General features: G+C 37.1%; 1 protein-coding gene across 1 annotated transcript in view; it reads left to right on the plus strand.

The window, feature by feature from the left end:
- Positions 1-12,121, plus strand: part of NHLRC2 (NHL repeat containing 2) — a 34,101-nt gene extending 21,980 nt beyond the window's left edge. Inside the window, exons 10-11 of the mRNA XM_080347554.1 lie at positions 868-1,093; positions 3,921-12,121. Of these exons, the coding sequence (XP_080203680.1) occupies positions 868-1,093; positions 3,921-4,177 (483 nt within the window). The 3' untranslated portion in view covers positions 4,178-12,121. The remainder of the gene's footprint in view (positions 1-867; positions 1,094-3,920) is intronic.
- Positions 12,122-14,149: the final 2,028 nt, after the last annotated feature.

The following is a 14,149-nucleotide window of genomic DNA, read 5'->3' on the forward strand; positions in this document are numbered from 1 at the left end:
CAATACAGAAACATGAGTTATTAAAAATACATTCCAGTTTTTCAGTATGAAGAGCATTTCATGAGCAATTGCCAACTCCCTTTATAACAAGTAGACATTGAAATAGATCACCAAGTGCTGTAATTAACCCATAAGAGATGGTCTGGCGAGGTCAATGACTTAAAGCAGGGTACATAGCAGGCTTCTAAGTTACCAATTCAAAACCACTGTCATAATTGAGCACTGCTGTATTTGCTTATAAACGTGAAGGCAAAACAAATTCGTGCTCCTGTCCATCTTATAATGGCACTATGTTGTCATGTTTTCATATGTATATACATATATGTGACATAATGGTCCAGCTGTCTTCTATGTTTCTTATGTTTAATAGTACATGATCTTAATGTGTGTTTAAATTTTCATATCATATAACATGTTAGTGGCTTTTCTGGGAAAATGTCCTTTACCGTGCAATCTGCACAAAACTCTTGGATTTTATTACCAAAGCATGCAGTTCACTGCCAAATTAGAAGAAAATACCTATAAATTTTATTTATAGAAAAAATACCATGCAACTGTTAAAATTTTAAATTAAGGGATACTCTAAGTAGTGGATGTTCTAAAGTAGTTGTGGATTTTATGATTTTGATAGCAAATATGATTTTTATTTGGATTAATCAATATTATCTTTTCAATTTTAAAAAGTAATTTTGTCCTTCCCTTTGTCATTTTCTTGTTGCACTCTGAGAGAAAATTTCTGTACAATAACCATATTATCATGATAGTTTTCCTAGTCCATGTCAGCTTGGAAACTGTGGTTGTATTGTGAAAGCCTATTTGCTTTCGGTACAAACAAAAATGAGTATTTTGTTTGATTTCTACTGACAGTTGCCTATCCTGAATCCAGAAGTGTGTGATGTTCCAGACAACCTGCCTGTGCAAAAGGATAAAGTAACAAACCTTCCAAAACTGCCTAAATCTGCACCAAATGTTCAACTTCCTTCACTTACTGTAGCTCCTGGCCAGACAATTCAGTTTTTATTAAAGTTGACTCTTCCTCCAGATTCAAAACTGAATGAAGAAGCACCCAGTTCCTGGTTTATCACAGCAGAAGGTAAAGTACTTGTGTTGTTTCAGTGGTTGAACAGAAGTAGGTACGATACAGAGTGGGTTATATCGTGACATGCCAGCAATAAAAGGGGTCTCAGTCTGATGAATCAAAATCTCCCTTCCAGTCCTGTATTCACATTTGACCCTGTGATACAGTACATTTTATTTAGAATTGATACATTTAACAGTTGGAGTTGGAAGATTTTAAAAAAAAAGCATCTGATAGACTGTTTTTCACTTGAATTAATGCATGCTGCATTATTTCTTTTAAATTTTCTTGGAACAAGCTGCCAGCGAGGGCTTGCAGAGGTACTGATGCCAGAACAGTTGAGCTGTTTGCTCCTGAGATGCCCTCTCCACTCTGTCTCTATGAACAGCTTATCCCAGCCCTAATGTCTGGTTCTTGCAGAAAGCTCACCATGAAGCCAAAGCATATTCCTGAAAGACATTGCTTTTTTTTTTTCTCTTCTCTCGTCCAAAAAGTATTTTAGGTACTTTTATACCTAACTACTTTGAACCTACCTTGTTTATTTCATATTTCCATATTTCTGCTGGAATATTTCTATAATAAGGCACATGTTCTTATATAAGAGATAAATCATGGTAAGTCAAGGCAGCAGAAATGACTGACCTTTCTTGCCAGTTCTTTTGCTGACTTCCTGTGTGACCTTGGACAATTCTTTTAGTCACTGTGTACCTTGGTTACTGTGAAATGGTAATATTATTCTTATATTGGAATAATGGAGATATTAGTTCTTGTTATGGCAGTTTTCTCGAGTCTAAATCTCCCAACTGAAGTGTTCTAAAAGAGCACATGGAACGTGTTCACATGGTGTGCAATGGGAGTGGTTTAATTCTAGCCATCGTTGCTATCCCTTACACTGGAGATTACTATGCTCATAACACAACGGGTAGAATAGACTGCGTGAGTGTTCCCTAAAATTCTCTTCAGGACAAAAATAGCACGGTTATCTAAAACACCTTCTTGCACAGGCTGACCATTGGTGGGTGTTCAGACAGGCTGGTCTGGCTGTACCCAAAAGGGAGGATCTTTTGGTGCCCTTGGCAATACTGTGTGAAAGCCACTGTACAAAATAATCCATATTTTTCTACATTCTTTGTGGATTGAAACAGTTTTGCCAGTTTATTGAGTTACTCAGGTGTGACTCATATCCTTTAAGTTTAGTACCTTTACACTCTAGGACAAAATTTTTTATCTCACTGGAATGTCAATACTTGTAAAAAGCATCCTATAGTAGGTGCTGGGTGCCTAAGTAAAACTGCTACCAAAAACTAGTGTTCTTGAAGGAGGGAGGACACTTGGCACTTGGACTCTGTGAGACATTTCTGACTTTGTCGATAAACATGTTTTCTATTAAACTCTGGGCACCCTGAAGTAAGTGATGCATGGCATAGAGAACTGGTACCTCTTGGAGGAAGTGAACAAGAGACCCACTAAGGCAGCATAGAGCAGAGAAAAGCTTAATTGACTGTTTAATGAGTTGCTAAACAGTTTTTTAAAGAAGACGAGCCCAGAGTGTAATTTTCTTTAGTTTCTGTGTCAAGTTTTTGATGTCGAAATTGCACCATTTGCACCTTCAATAGATTTTTTTGAAAGCAATAGAGAGAACATTTATATTTCAGTTATGTTCACTCAGTTGTTGCACTGCATTGGAAAACATTTATTTTTAGAAATGCTGCTGGATTTTAAAATTCTACTTATTTTTAGTAATTGGTCTCTGGCTGAATATACATGCTATACTGGCTTTTACAACGGTAAATACTTGTTAATAGTTATCCCTGCTTGCAGATGCAGTTAAACTGATCTGAAAATAAACATCTCCTCCTCTTTTAACTGGTCTTTTTTTGGCCAGTGTTCAAATGTCCCTGTAGTAGCTTAATGAAATTGATTGCTTTTAAAAGCAATCAGCAAATACTGTACAGGCAGTGCAGTTTGTTTATGTCCCTCATGATTTAAAGTAGTTTCTCATCCCAGATTGTGCTTTTGGAGTACAAATAGACTATTTCCAGGAGAGTCAGGACGCTTTGGCCTACAGAATCTCGGAATATTGTTGAAGTGAAGATATATGTGACGGCTTCAAGGGTTAGTAAAATTGGAGAATGCAAGCAACCTAAACTCAACGTGTCATTTCAAGCTCATAAATTCTAGAGCCAACTTTTAGGTATTTTCTGAAACATGCCAAAAAGAGCACTTCATCCATCTCACAGTAAAATAAAGAATACAATGCAATGACCTAGGTACATGTATTGTCCTGTTCATTTTTCAGTTCACATACTCTTTAATATTTAAATAAATGTGAAACTCAAGATCTGTTGTAAGAGTCAGCCTGAGTGTTGCTGAATTGCAGCAGCCCAGTTGTAAAACCAACACTTCTGTTTGGAAATGCCATAACTTACCTTCAGTTTAGTGCATTTATGGCACATAACTTACCTGGAGTATTAGACCACTGATACAAATGTATAGCAGCTGTTAATTTAAGGAGTTTGTTTACATATCTTAGAATAAATTCTAATATCCTTTTAAGAGCATATAGGACAAATTTTAGATCCATTGCATTTAAATAAGATGTACTCTGTATATACCTATAGTCCTGAAGCAAAGCTATGGATGTCTCCATCTTTAAATGACTGCTAAAGAAGCATTTGTAAATTACTTTTTTCCACAACTGGAAAAATCAGGAAGGAAATTTTCCCTAATGTTGCATATGGAAAGAAAGTCCATGTTGTCCTGTGGGTAAAATGGATGTTTTCTGTAGGTTTCAGACATGGTCTTAAATACCCTAATGATAAAATTTGCTCTTCTTTTATAGATAATACCTGGCTGCTTCAAGGACAGTGTCCAACTGGAGAAATAAAGGATATTTCTCGTCAAACTACCATTCTCTTTCAGTTACCCAGGAGCTGCCTGTCAGCTGAAGCTACCCTGGCTATCAAAGTGTGCCTCTATTATTGCAGTAAAGGTAGCAGTGCCTGCATGATGAAAGGAATCTCGTTCAGTCAGCCTTTACAGGTAGCTAATACAGACCAAGGCAGCTTGGCTCAAGTTGAACTGATCCACACATTTTGAACCAGCAAACCCAGGGGCAGCTAATTTCTTACTTTATTTTGCTATCCACCATTTCTGTAGGAGAAAAACTTCTTTCTGTTTTTTATTTTCCCATAGCTTATCACAAAGCTAAGAAATTATGTACTTGGTAAAATGAAGCAGAGTTCCCTACATCTTAACGTGAAAATTTATCATCACAACCTCATTTCTTTTTATTACAGTAGCAGCAATAATATTGTAATACTCTAGACTCTGTTGCCAATTGTGAATATATTGGATGTATACCAGGCTTAGCAATGAGCAACAGTTTTCAGAGTCCTTTTGAAAGAGCTGGTGTTACTTTGTGATGTTACTGTAAGAAGTTCTTTGCACTGTATGTACTGTTGAAAGAGCTACATCATTTTGGACTAACACTTACAAATTCCTTTTGTGCCCTTATTAAATTTTAATAGAATGTCAAAACTAACAGCTTCTTTCTCTAGGCTATAAAAGAAGTGTCTTGCTTATTTTTCTGCAGCAGCATTTATGACACATATATTTTGAAAATACATCTTAAACTAGGTGCAGCTCTAATTTTATGTAAACCGAGTGTTTTGCTTAACTAGAAATGACTGCCTTATATGCAAACATAGTTTCATGGAAAAATTCCTGTGAAAGGAAGTGATCAAGTTCCTACAGAAGAATTTCACGCTGATTTCTAACAAAGAATGTGCCTCTCTAATCTGTATATATATAAAGAAAAAAAAAAAAAAACACAAAACCATGCTGGAGTTTTTCTATTACATACCAATTTACATTTTATAGTGAGTGGTAGATAATGGTTGAATATCAAAAGTGCAAAAATTAAATGTCAACCATTTCAAGCAGGGTGAATCACTTTCTCTTCCTACTGTTATGGTTTCTCTGTAAAGACTTGACTGAAGACTTCTGCCTTGCAAATACATAATATTAAGAAGAATATTATACTCTTGAAGTATGATTCAGAGTCTTTCAAAGTTACTATTAGTCCCCCAATTTGTAATAGTGGCTGCTGAACCAGAACTACACATTTAATAATGGATTATTTGCATACAGGTTTAGAGGTTCTGAGTTTTGCTAGAAAAAGTGGTAGCATAACCATTGAACAAGATGCTTAGAAACTGTAGTACAAAATTCTGCCTTTGGTGGTTAAGTGTTTCGCAAGTTAAATTCCTTCAATTTGCCATAGTAAGTAGCAGCAATATGGGGGGTGGCTTGTCTCTGCAAGTTTTTTACTTGAAGAGTTTCCACAGTGCTTAAGTGGTTATTGGATTAGGATGTGTGCTCTGGTCATGAGGATCAGTTCTAAGACGATGATTTTAAGTTTGAAGGTAGTATTTTTACATATATTATGAAGTACAGTAGTGAAGAATTTTTATATAATCTTTTCTAAAACAATCACTGTTGTTCCTGACACCTGTCAGTAAGTCCCCAGTATGATTTGTTGTTGCTCTTTCTTACTGAAATGTTGGTCATGAACCCGAGAGGCTTTTGTTTTAAGGGAACCATATGGACTGGTGTGGTTTTTCCTTCCATTGAAATGCCAGTCTGTCTGTGAGTTCTCTGTGTACCAGGAATGGTTATTATCTCACCTGTCAGCAAGGCAAGGCCCAGGCTATTCTTTTTCTTGTGTTTGTTTTTTAAGCAGCTTTTTTAATGCAGTGTTTTCAGGTCCTTTCATAAGCCTCTCAATCCTCACATGCCATTTTGAAGAAGGAGAAAGCTTTGCTGCTTTGTTCACAGATTGCAAATACTATTGGAAGGATGAAGGTAAAGAAACTGCTTTGGGCATTTATCCTTTTTTTTACACTTTAGTACAACTCACTCTTTCAGCATTTTTTGTTTGTTTAACTTCAGATAGTAGCCAGGAAACCTCAGTTCAGCGTCCAGCTAGCTCCCAAATTTTCTGTTGCTTACTGAAAAAAACCAGAAGCTCAGAACAACAAACCAAACTGTTATAGTTGACTTGAACATAAAATTCAGCAGATGGATTTTTTTTCTCTCATTTTCAACTAGAATATTGTATTTGTCTATTTCAATTGGATGAGTTCATCAAATTCTGCCTGTATTCCAGTATTTAAAAGACAAAGAAGTCAACAAATCTATTTTCTTATTGACACTTTTAAATTAATGTATTGCTGTAGGGGAAAGACTGTGTATTCCTAACTTTATTTAACTGTAGTGTGTAATGTTTAAATACGGTATTGTGGATATGTTTTCTATCTAAATGTACATATATAAGTGTGTGTTTAAGTGTCATATCCTTTTTGTTTTCAAGTTTCAGCTTTTAGTCCCTGTATGTGGACACACTCAGAACCACTATGAGCTTCTTGGGAAGGGTGATAGTCCATAGGAGGAAAACTGTTGCATAATCATCCAGCTGAAGTCCAGGATCAAACTGTAAAGGACCTTTAAATATTTAGTTGTAGCCATATTTTAAACAATTGTATTTCAAGGAAAAAAGTTTTCAGCTTTACTAGCGGAGAACAGGAATATATCAGTTTTAACCGTTTTTTTCTTCTAAGTCCATGTTTTGAGGCAGATGACTGAATCTTATATAAACTACGTAAGAGAGGGATAATAGACTGTTTCTATGCTACTATTACTCTTTCTACAAAGAGTGAGAGTGTTCCTTGCTACTGAACTGAAACACTTTATGCTAAAGGAGAGGCAGAAGGTGTGATGCCATCTCAAAAAGACACCCAACCCACTATTTACAAAGAAAAGCTGTATATCCAAAAATGCTTTCCCCCTACACCCAGGAAGTCCTAAGCCTTTTTAGGGAATAACTCTGTTAGTTTACAAGGGAAAGCTGCTTTTCCTGACTCATCTTAGTGGGTTTCACATGGGGACACTGCTCTGATCATTCTCCTTCAGCATCTTAGGAGCAACCGACTCTGTGCTCCAGTTCTCCTGCTCCTTGCTCCATCTGTGTGTTCACTGTGATTGGCCTTTAATGCTACAGCATAACACGTTTTGTTTGTCCAAGGAATAGCATATACATTCCCGGAGTCACTCCTTCCGCTTTGCTTGTTGTGTACAGACATTCGAATGTTCTATAATTAGAAAAACATGGGGTTTAAAAGCTTATAGTGTTTAGAGATACTATTGCCATTGCTTCCCCCAGGCTTTACAAGATGCTTTCAGGGTAAAGCAACAAGTGCCATAAATGTAACCAGACAGACAAGCAGAATGACATGCACAAGAAATTTGTTTCAGTTAAGTACCAGAAAGCATCTTCAAAATATGATTCAGAAAAACAGAAAATGTTATTACTCTGTCTAAATACTGAAAAATCAGATATATTGATGACTGCTATCTCTTTGTATGTTTATTAGTGTTTCCTGGTATAAAAATTCTAAGCAGGTTGGTATGGCTCAGCACTCCCAGATTTGTATCTCACAGTAAACGTAATTCAAGGCCTTTTCAAAACATCTTTCTATTCACTCTAATAGGTTTTGCACCAGATCTTAATAAAGTAATAAATCACTATAGCAAATCTCTAAAGAATAGTGGTCCTGGTTGTATTGTATAATGGAAAAAACTTCGGTGGCATTTGTACCTTTTAGTTGTAGTGTTTCCTTTTCTGGAACAGCTTTTTGTTTTGAATATGTTAATCGTTCCATGGGAAGTTTTTAGAAATTTTATTTAATTAAAGTACAATATGTTTCATTAGACTAGGAAAAAGAGAATGTGGTTTCAAAGAGGAAGCATGATGTGTTTTAATAGCTTTCTCATGTTGTTTGAATACAGTAGTATCTTTCTGTAGTTTGTTCCCTTCTGCCGAAGAACGGGTAGGGATGCTCACTGTGTAAAGCTATTGATGGGCACATATTTTATACAGACATTTTTAGTTTATTCCTTTTCATATTAGGTTCTCACACACCATTTTGGGCTTTTCTACTGGATGCACTTCTTCGTAGTTTGCGTTTTGCCTCTCATATCTTTCACTTGTAAAGCATTATGCTCATGTAATGCTATGGTAATGTCACGATACAAAGCAAGTGCAGACCAGATGAGTAAAACATGAGAAAGTAGTTTTATAGCCTCATGTAAATGCCTTATCTCCTTAGCCTCAGAAAAAGGTGCATATGGCTTCCAGTACATTGTACATATTCTCAGTGCACTTTTTTATTCCAGTGGGCAAATCTTGTAGCTCAGACCATGGGTAAAACTATTTTTTGTGAGAATGTCAAGAAAAACATATTCCTTATCTCTTGCTCAGAGGAGGGGGATGATCAGAATGAAGTGACTTTCCTTCTCGGGCAGGGCTGTGTCCTTCTGTTCCTTTAATTATTGACTATTTATTTTAGCAAAGACAGTTGTATTATTGACCACAAATTATCTTGAATTTTTGATTCCTAGTGAGGTTTTCTACATACATGGAAGCTTTAAATATATAACTTTGTGGAGTTATGAGTGATATATCTAGTGGAAAATGGCTTATGGTTTAGCAGAAAATAGAAGAGATTTATGTACATTCTTACGATCTGTAATTTTTTAAAATCACTGTTACTCATTAATACTTACCTCAATGACACATTGCAGCTTAAATCCCACAAAAGTGTGTTCATAGACTGTGTATTGCAACTGAAAAGTCAGTTTTCTTCATTGTATAATGTGTGAGAGGTGTTGTGTATATGTGTCCTCCAGACTCTGATTGTGCTACCCGAGGAGAATTTACCATGCACAGCAGCTTACCAACCACCCACAGGAACTCTCCACTCGAATCTGCCAGCTCAGTTGTTCATATAATCAATTAAAATTACTGATTTATAGTAGCAAAGATTTAGTATTTAGAATCAATCATTGTAATTTTCATTTAAATAGGTTTGTCGTGGATTAGAGGAGCTTCTGTGTCCCAAGCAGGGAAAGTATAAGAACAGTGACAATTAGTAGGAGACAGTTGTTGAAAATGTGAGTCTCGGTTAATTTTTAATTAAATCAGCACATCTGTCTTAGTATTCTGCAACAGATCATGAATTTGGAAATGATATTTCTAATATGTTACATTCCATTATGTTCATGTAACCAAATTTGACTACCGTCTTTCGTCAGAAGCAGCTGTTCTTACATTTTATAGTTTTTGTACTATCTATAGTCACTTATTTTTGTTAGGGATTCAGCAATCCTATGATTGAATTTCTGAGTTTATCTTTGTTTCTTTGTCGTAATATTATGAGGGATTTTGGTTGGGTTTTGGGCTCTATCTTTTCCTCCCATAGTTTCCCCAGGAAGGAAATGCAGCCAATATCTTGTTACTGTGGAGGGAGCCAAGTAGGATACTTCCCTCCGGTGGCTCCTTGCCTCTCCCTTGCTTTGGGGATGGGGACGTAAACAGCAAGTCCTATGGGGCTGGGATGTAAACAGCAAGTGCTATAGGTCTGTCCCATATAAAGATAACGTTCCCTGGCAGCTCTCTCCAGAAGGGTGTAGTTGTGGTGAGGGTTTTGGGATGAGTTACACCATGAGTTATTCTCAAAATGGGCAGACCTGGCACGTACTGGCTCTCTGGGCTTATCTGCTTTGTAGCTCTCATCTGTTTACAGCCTCTAAAATCTTGCTCCATAAAGAAGGCAAGAATTTTACCCTAACTGTTACTGCAAAAACCTTCAATCAATTGATTCACTAGTAGTCCTAAAATAACCTGGTAATAGTTACCGGATTCTAGGACCTATCTGGACCCTCCCCCATGATTCTAGGTAGCATTAGAATAAGATGATGTCCTCAGGTCAGCTTCATCAAGCTTTACCCTGGTGCAGCTACTGTCGAAATTTTAACCTTTACCTCTGGCCCTGTCCAGTGAGGTCCTGAAGTCATTTCTGGGTCTCCCAGAGCATCCCATCAAACTTGAGTAGCCTGTGCAGGGATTTTGATGGCTCTTGGTTTCAGGAAATGTCAATAATATAAATTAAATACTTGGGCTATTAGGTGATGTGAAAGATACCCTATTTTGCCATCTTGTTGAAGTTTGTGCTTAATTATTTTCAGAGGGTAGCACATTTTTGTTACAGCTGAAAAACTAGAAACATTGGCTATAAGTTGAGCAGTGTTTGTGCAGCTGTAATTACTTACAGCTTAGGGTACCTCTGATCCATTGCTTTCAAGTGTACCAGAAAGCTTGTTGTCCAATTGCAGGCCCTAGGGCTAAGCAGAAGAATTGCAAGTATTTCTTGAGTCTTACCTAGTTGCTTTGAAACACCGTCAATTTTAAGCTAAGAAAATCCCACTTGTAAAAATCTGTTCATAAGTCTACCTTAATTTGATGCTGTGCACTCAATATGCCTCAGGAAAGCAATATTCCACACTCTGTTTTCCCCCTTTCGACTAAGTATTTAGAAACTCAACCCATCTGGCCATTGTTAGACTTCTTGGAAAGCAAGATAATGTTTCCCAATTGATTTTACATTCATGTCTTTTAGAACTTATTTTTCAAACTTCTGATTAAACTTAAATACTTGGTTTTAAACCATAAATTCAATTGATTGGTCCTGTGAGTTGCCTATATCAGAAGTGGCTTCCCAATTTTAAACACTTAGAATTGATGGTAGAGGAATAAAATCACTAAATGTTTTATATTTTGAATATGTAACTTCAAAACTATCCAATTTCACTTTTAAAGGAGAATTAGTGCAGTTAAAACTTTCTCTTCTGTAAATCATTACAATTTTTGTACCATTAATCATTGTATCATAAAAACCTGTGATGGATCTACGTTATTTTATAAAGAATAAAGAAAAATAGTTGTAAAACTGAGTGTAACCCATGTGCTCAAGATGAGTAGAAAATACCTGCCTGGTGTGACAGAAATTCAGCTCTTTTATTACATCATGCTGGCCGAAGGAAAAAATCAGTGCCTTGCATAACAATACTTGAAAGTATTTCTTTACAGAAATACTGGAGTACTGACGGAAATAAGGTATTTGACCTTCATGGCTTGCAAGTTTCAGGGATTTTTAATTCTACTAATTCTGAACCTGTGAAGACTTTTCCTTCTACTTCATCTTTTTTAATTAAGTTAAAATTAAGGTGCTTTTTGCTCAAGCTAATCTGCTTACTAAGTACTTTTTCTTTTTCTCAGTCTTCTGAACTTACTTCTGAAACTATTGTTACCTCTTTTGTACACTTCAGAACAAACTTGGCAGGGAGATTTCCAACAGCTTGTTGAAATTGTGATACGAGGTGGAAAGCAAGACATTCATTGATGTAAAAGCGTGAGGGTGATGCTTCCTGCTGTTTGAGGGTTGGTCTTTGTTTGGTTTGTGGTTTGTTGGGGTTTTGTTGGTTGGTTGGTTTTGATTTTTTTTGTTGGTGTTTTGTTTTCCTGTTCTACAGATCAGCAAAGATTCTTTAAATAGCAGAAGGTTTTGTGTAGAGGCAGCTGGGAAGGGTGAGGTTCTCTCACTGTGAAACCACGTAACTTCATTTAGATGCTGGGGTGTGTAAAAATCCCAGCAGCATAATACTAGTGAAGAAAGTCACATTTGAGCACTTAACACCTTGATAAACGTCACCATATGGTTTAAGGGGAAAGAAAGGCATTTTTTTTTCTTCCTTGAGAACTTCAGTATTGCTTTGTGGACATTGGAATATTTTTGCCTGCTCTCTGAGATACTAAACCTCTGTTTTTCCATTACATGTGATGCAAAGCCTTTCAAATCTCTGAACATTTAAAATATGTTTTGTATTCGTTGCTACAAAATATGTGAAGAATTAAAACTGAAGGCACTTCATCTACAGCTGATGTAGATTGTGTAAGTTCTTCACATACAGCATTGCCTAATAGCGTTCTTAACAATATTCATGGATTATGATCCTTTTTAAATAAAAGGTAAATGTCCTGTAATATTATGAGAACAAATAAATACACTGTAGAAGAAATGTCAACCTCGGATGTCAATTCAACAAATAAACAGTGATTAAAGAATGTACTCTTTCTCCTGTGAAACCTCTTTTTCCTTGTAAAGCTTTTTCATGGAAAAATAAACATTAAACATTTTCTTTCAAGGCTGGGTTGCCTGTCAATCTTTACATGGATGTAGATGTTATGAAATCTGCTTTAAGGGGTTACAGCTTGATTAAAATCCTTTAATTAACATGAACTATTTGTTTCACACTCCCTTTCCCACAGGGCCCTGCGGTCGTGGGTGTCAGGCGGCCATTCGGTGAGCTGGGGTTGGTAAAACAGCGTGCAGTCCTCAGGACTCCCCAGCTCCAGGGTCACCCAGCGGTCTGAAAACAAGAGATCTGCTTTTATCCCATTTCTGCGCATAGGAGAGATGAGAAATGCTGCGCTGCGTGAGTCATGGGCCTTCGGTTTATTGCAGAGACCCCAGAGGAGGCTGAAATAGCTCTCGCTGCGCTGAGCTCCTCTGACACGCTGTTTGTCAGCTGTGTTACTGGGGCTAAACGGTGCCACGGTTTGCACTGTGTGGGTGCCTGTTTAATGTTAACAATTATGGTTGAGCCATAGTTGAACAGCAGCTTCTAAAAAAATACAATTGTTTCATTAGAATTGTTTTACTTGGGTTTTGCAGCCTTGACTAAGAACATATGGACCGCCTGTACTCATACAGGCTTCTCGTGTGCACCAGCACAGCTGAGGACCGACACCACTGTACCTACGAAGTTCATCCCTTATTTATGCTGCTCATTATGTTTTTATTGATACAAGGATGAAATTGATACAAGAATGAAAGCATCATATGCCTGAAGTTCTTACATACCTACTATAGGGGAGCCCCAGCAATAGTAGTGGAGCTATGTTGGGTTTTTTTTTTCCTCCTTTGCTAAAAATTATTCCTCGTGTCTATTAATCTATTCAAATATTTAAAACATTTATACATACTACTTCTAAAACTCAGCTAACTTTCTTTGATTTCCATCCAGATTAAATACATTCATCTCAGCCTGATGCGATAAGTCTGAATTTGACAAATATTCCAACAAATTTATTTGCAAGTTCTGTGTTTTGTTATGAAGTACATCTAAACCTTCTGCCAAGCCTAACTCAGCTGGCTTAGGCGAGGATCTGTGATCTCTCAGCATCCTGGTGAGCATTTGCCTTGGATCACAAAGCTGAAAGTTTACTTGTCTTCAGTCGTCACCTCTGAAAGGACACCTTCACCCCCTACTTTTATCTAAGTATTCCTAGAACAATAAGCCTGTATTTACACAGACTTTTACATTCTGTGTACAAACTTCTGTGCGTTTTGCCGCAAGTCAGGAAGCTGCTGCCTGGTAGAAGTTTCTGTGGTTGCAAAGTTGCTGCTCTAGGAAACAATTAATTAGGTTGTTTCTAAAAGCAAAGGAAAGGAGCCTTTCGTTGGAAATTTGCTAATGGGGCTGAGATATTTTCTTGTTATTGCAAGGGATTCGGCATTCTACTGCCAAGAGGAACTTACCCGGAGATTGGGTAGATGGGGCTTTCAAAGGCTTCTCTCCCTGCCCTGTCCTTCCCATCTGCAGCAGTTTCCTGTGGCTGTTCAATATCATGACCTTGCTGCCTCGTATGTTGGGTTTTTTTCATTTCTGCCTGTCAACCTGTTTTTTTGTGCACAGAATCCCACCAAAAACTGAAAACAATACATGATGGCTGTTTCATGTGCTGCTACCTGTAACAAAATTCTTCCCTTGCTGTAACTGGGCTTTCAAGAGCCAGTTTGTTCTCCTTTGCCCTCTTCCTCAAGCACAGCAGCCTTGAAGCATAAAAGAATAGCTTTCTAAAGTATTATTACAGCAGCACATGTTGTTTCTTCCATTTTTTGGAAAAGCATTAGCAAGTTGTAACCCTTAGTTTAAAAATCTCTCCCTATTTTTCCTGTCTCAGGCATTCCATTAAGCAGAGTACGTGGGCTTAGCAGTGCTCAGAGCTCCTAACACCAGGCGGTGAAGAGTGGGCATCTTTTCCAAACACTGAACAAAGCTGCAATATTAAGGAGTAGTGAGATGATAATGAAGAGGTTGCTTCAGTAA

Source organism: Nesoenas mayeri (assembly GCF_963082525.1).
Source record: "Nesoenas mayeri genome assembly, chromosome: 7".
Taxonomy (NCBI): domain Eukaryota; kingdom Metazoa; phylum Chordata; class Aves; order Columbiformes; family Columbidae; genus Nesoenas; species Nesoenas mayeri.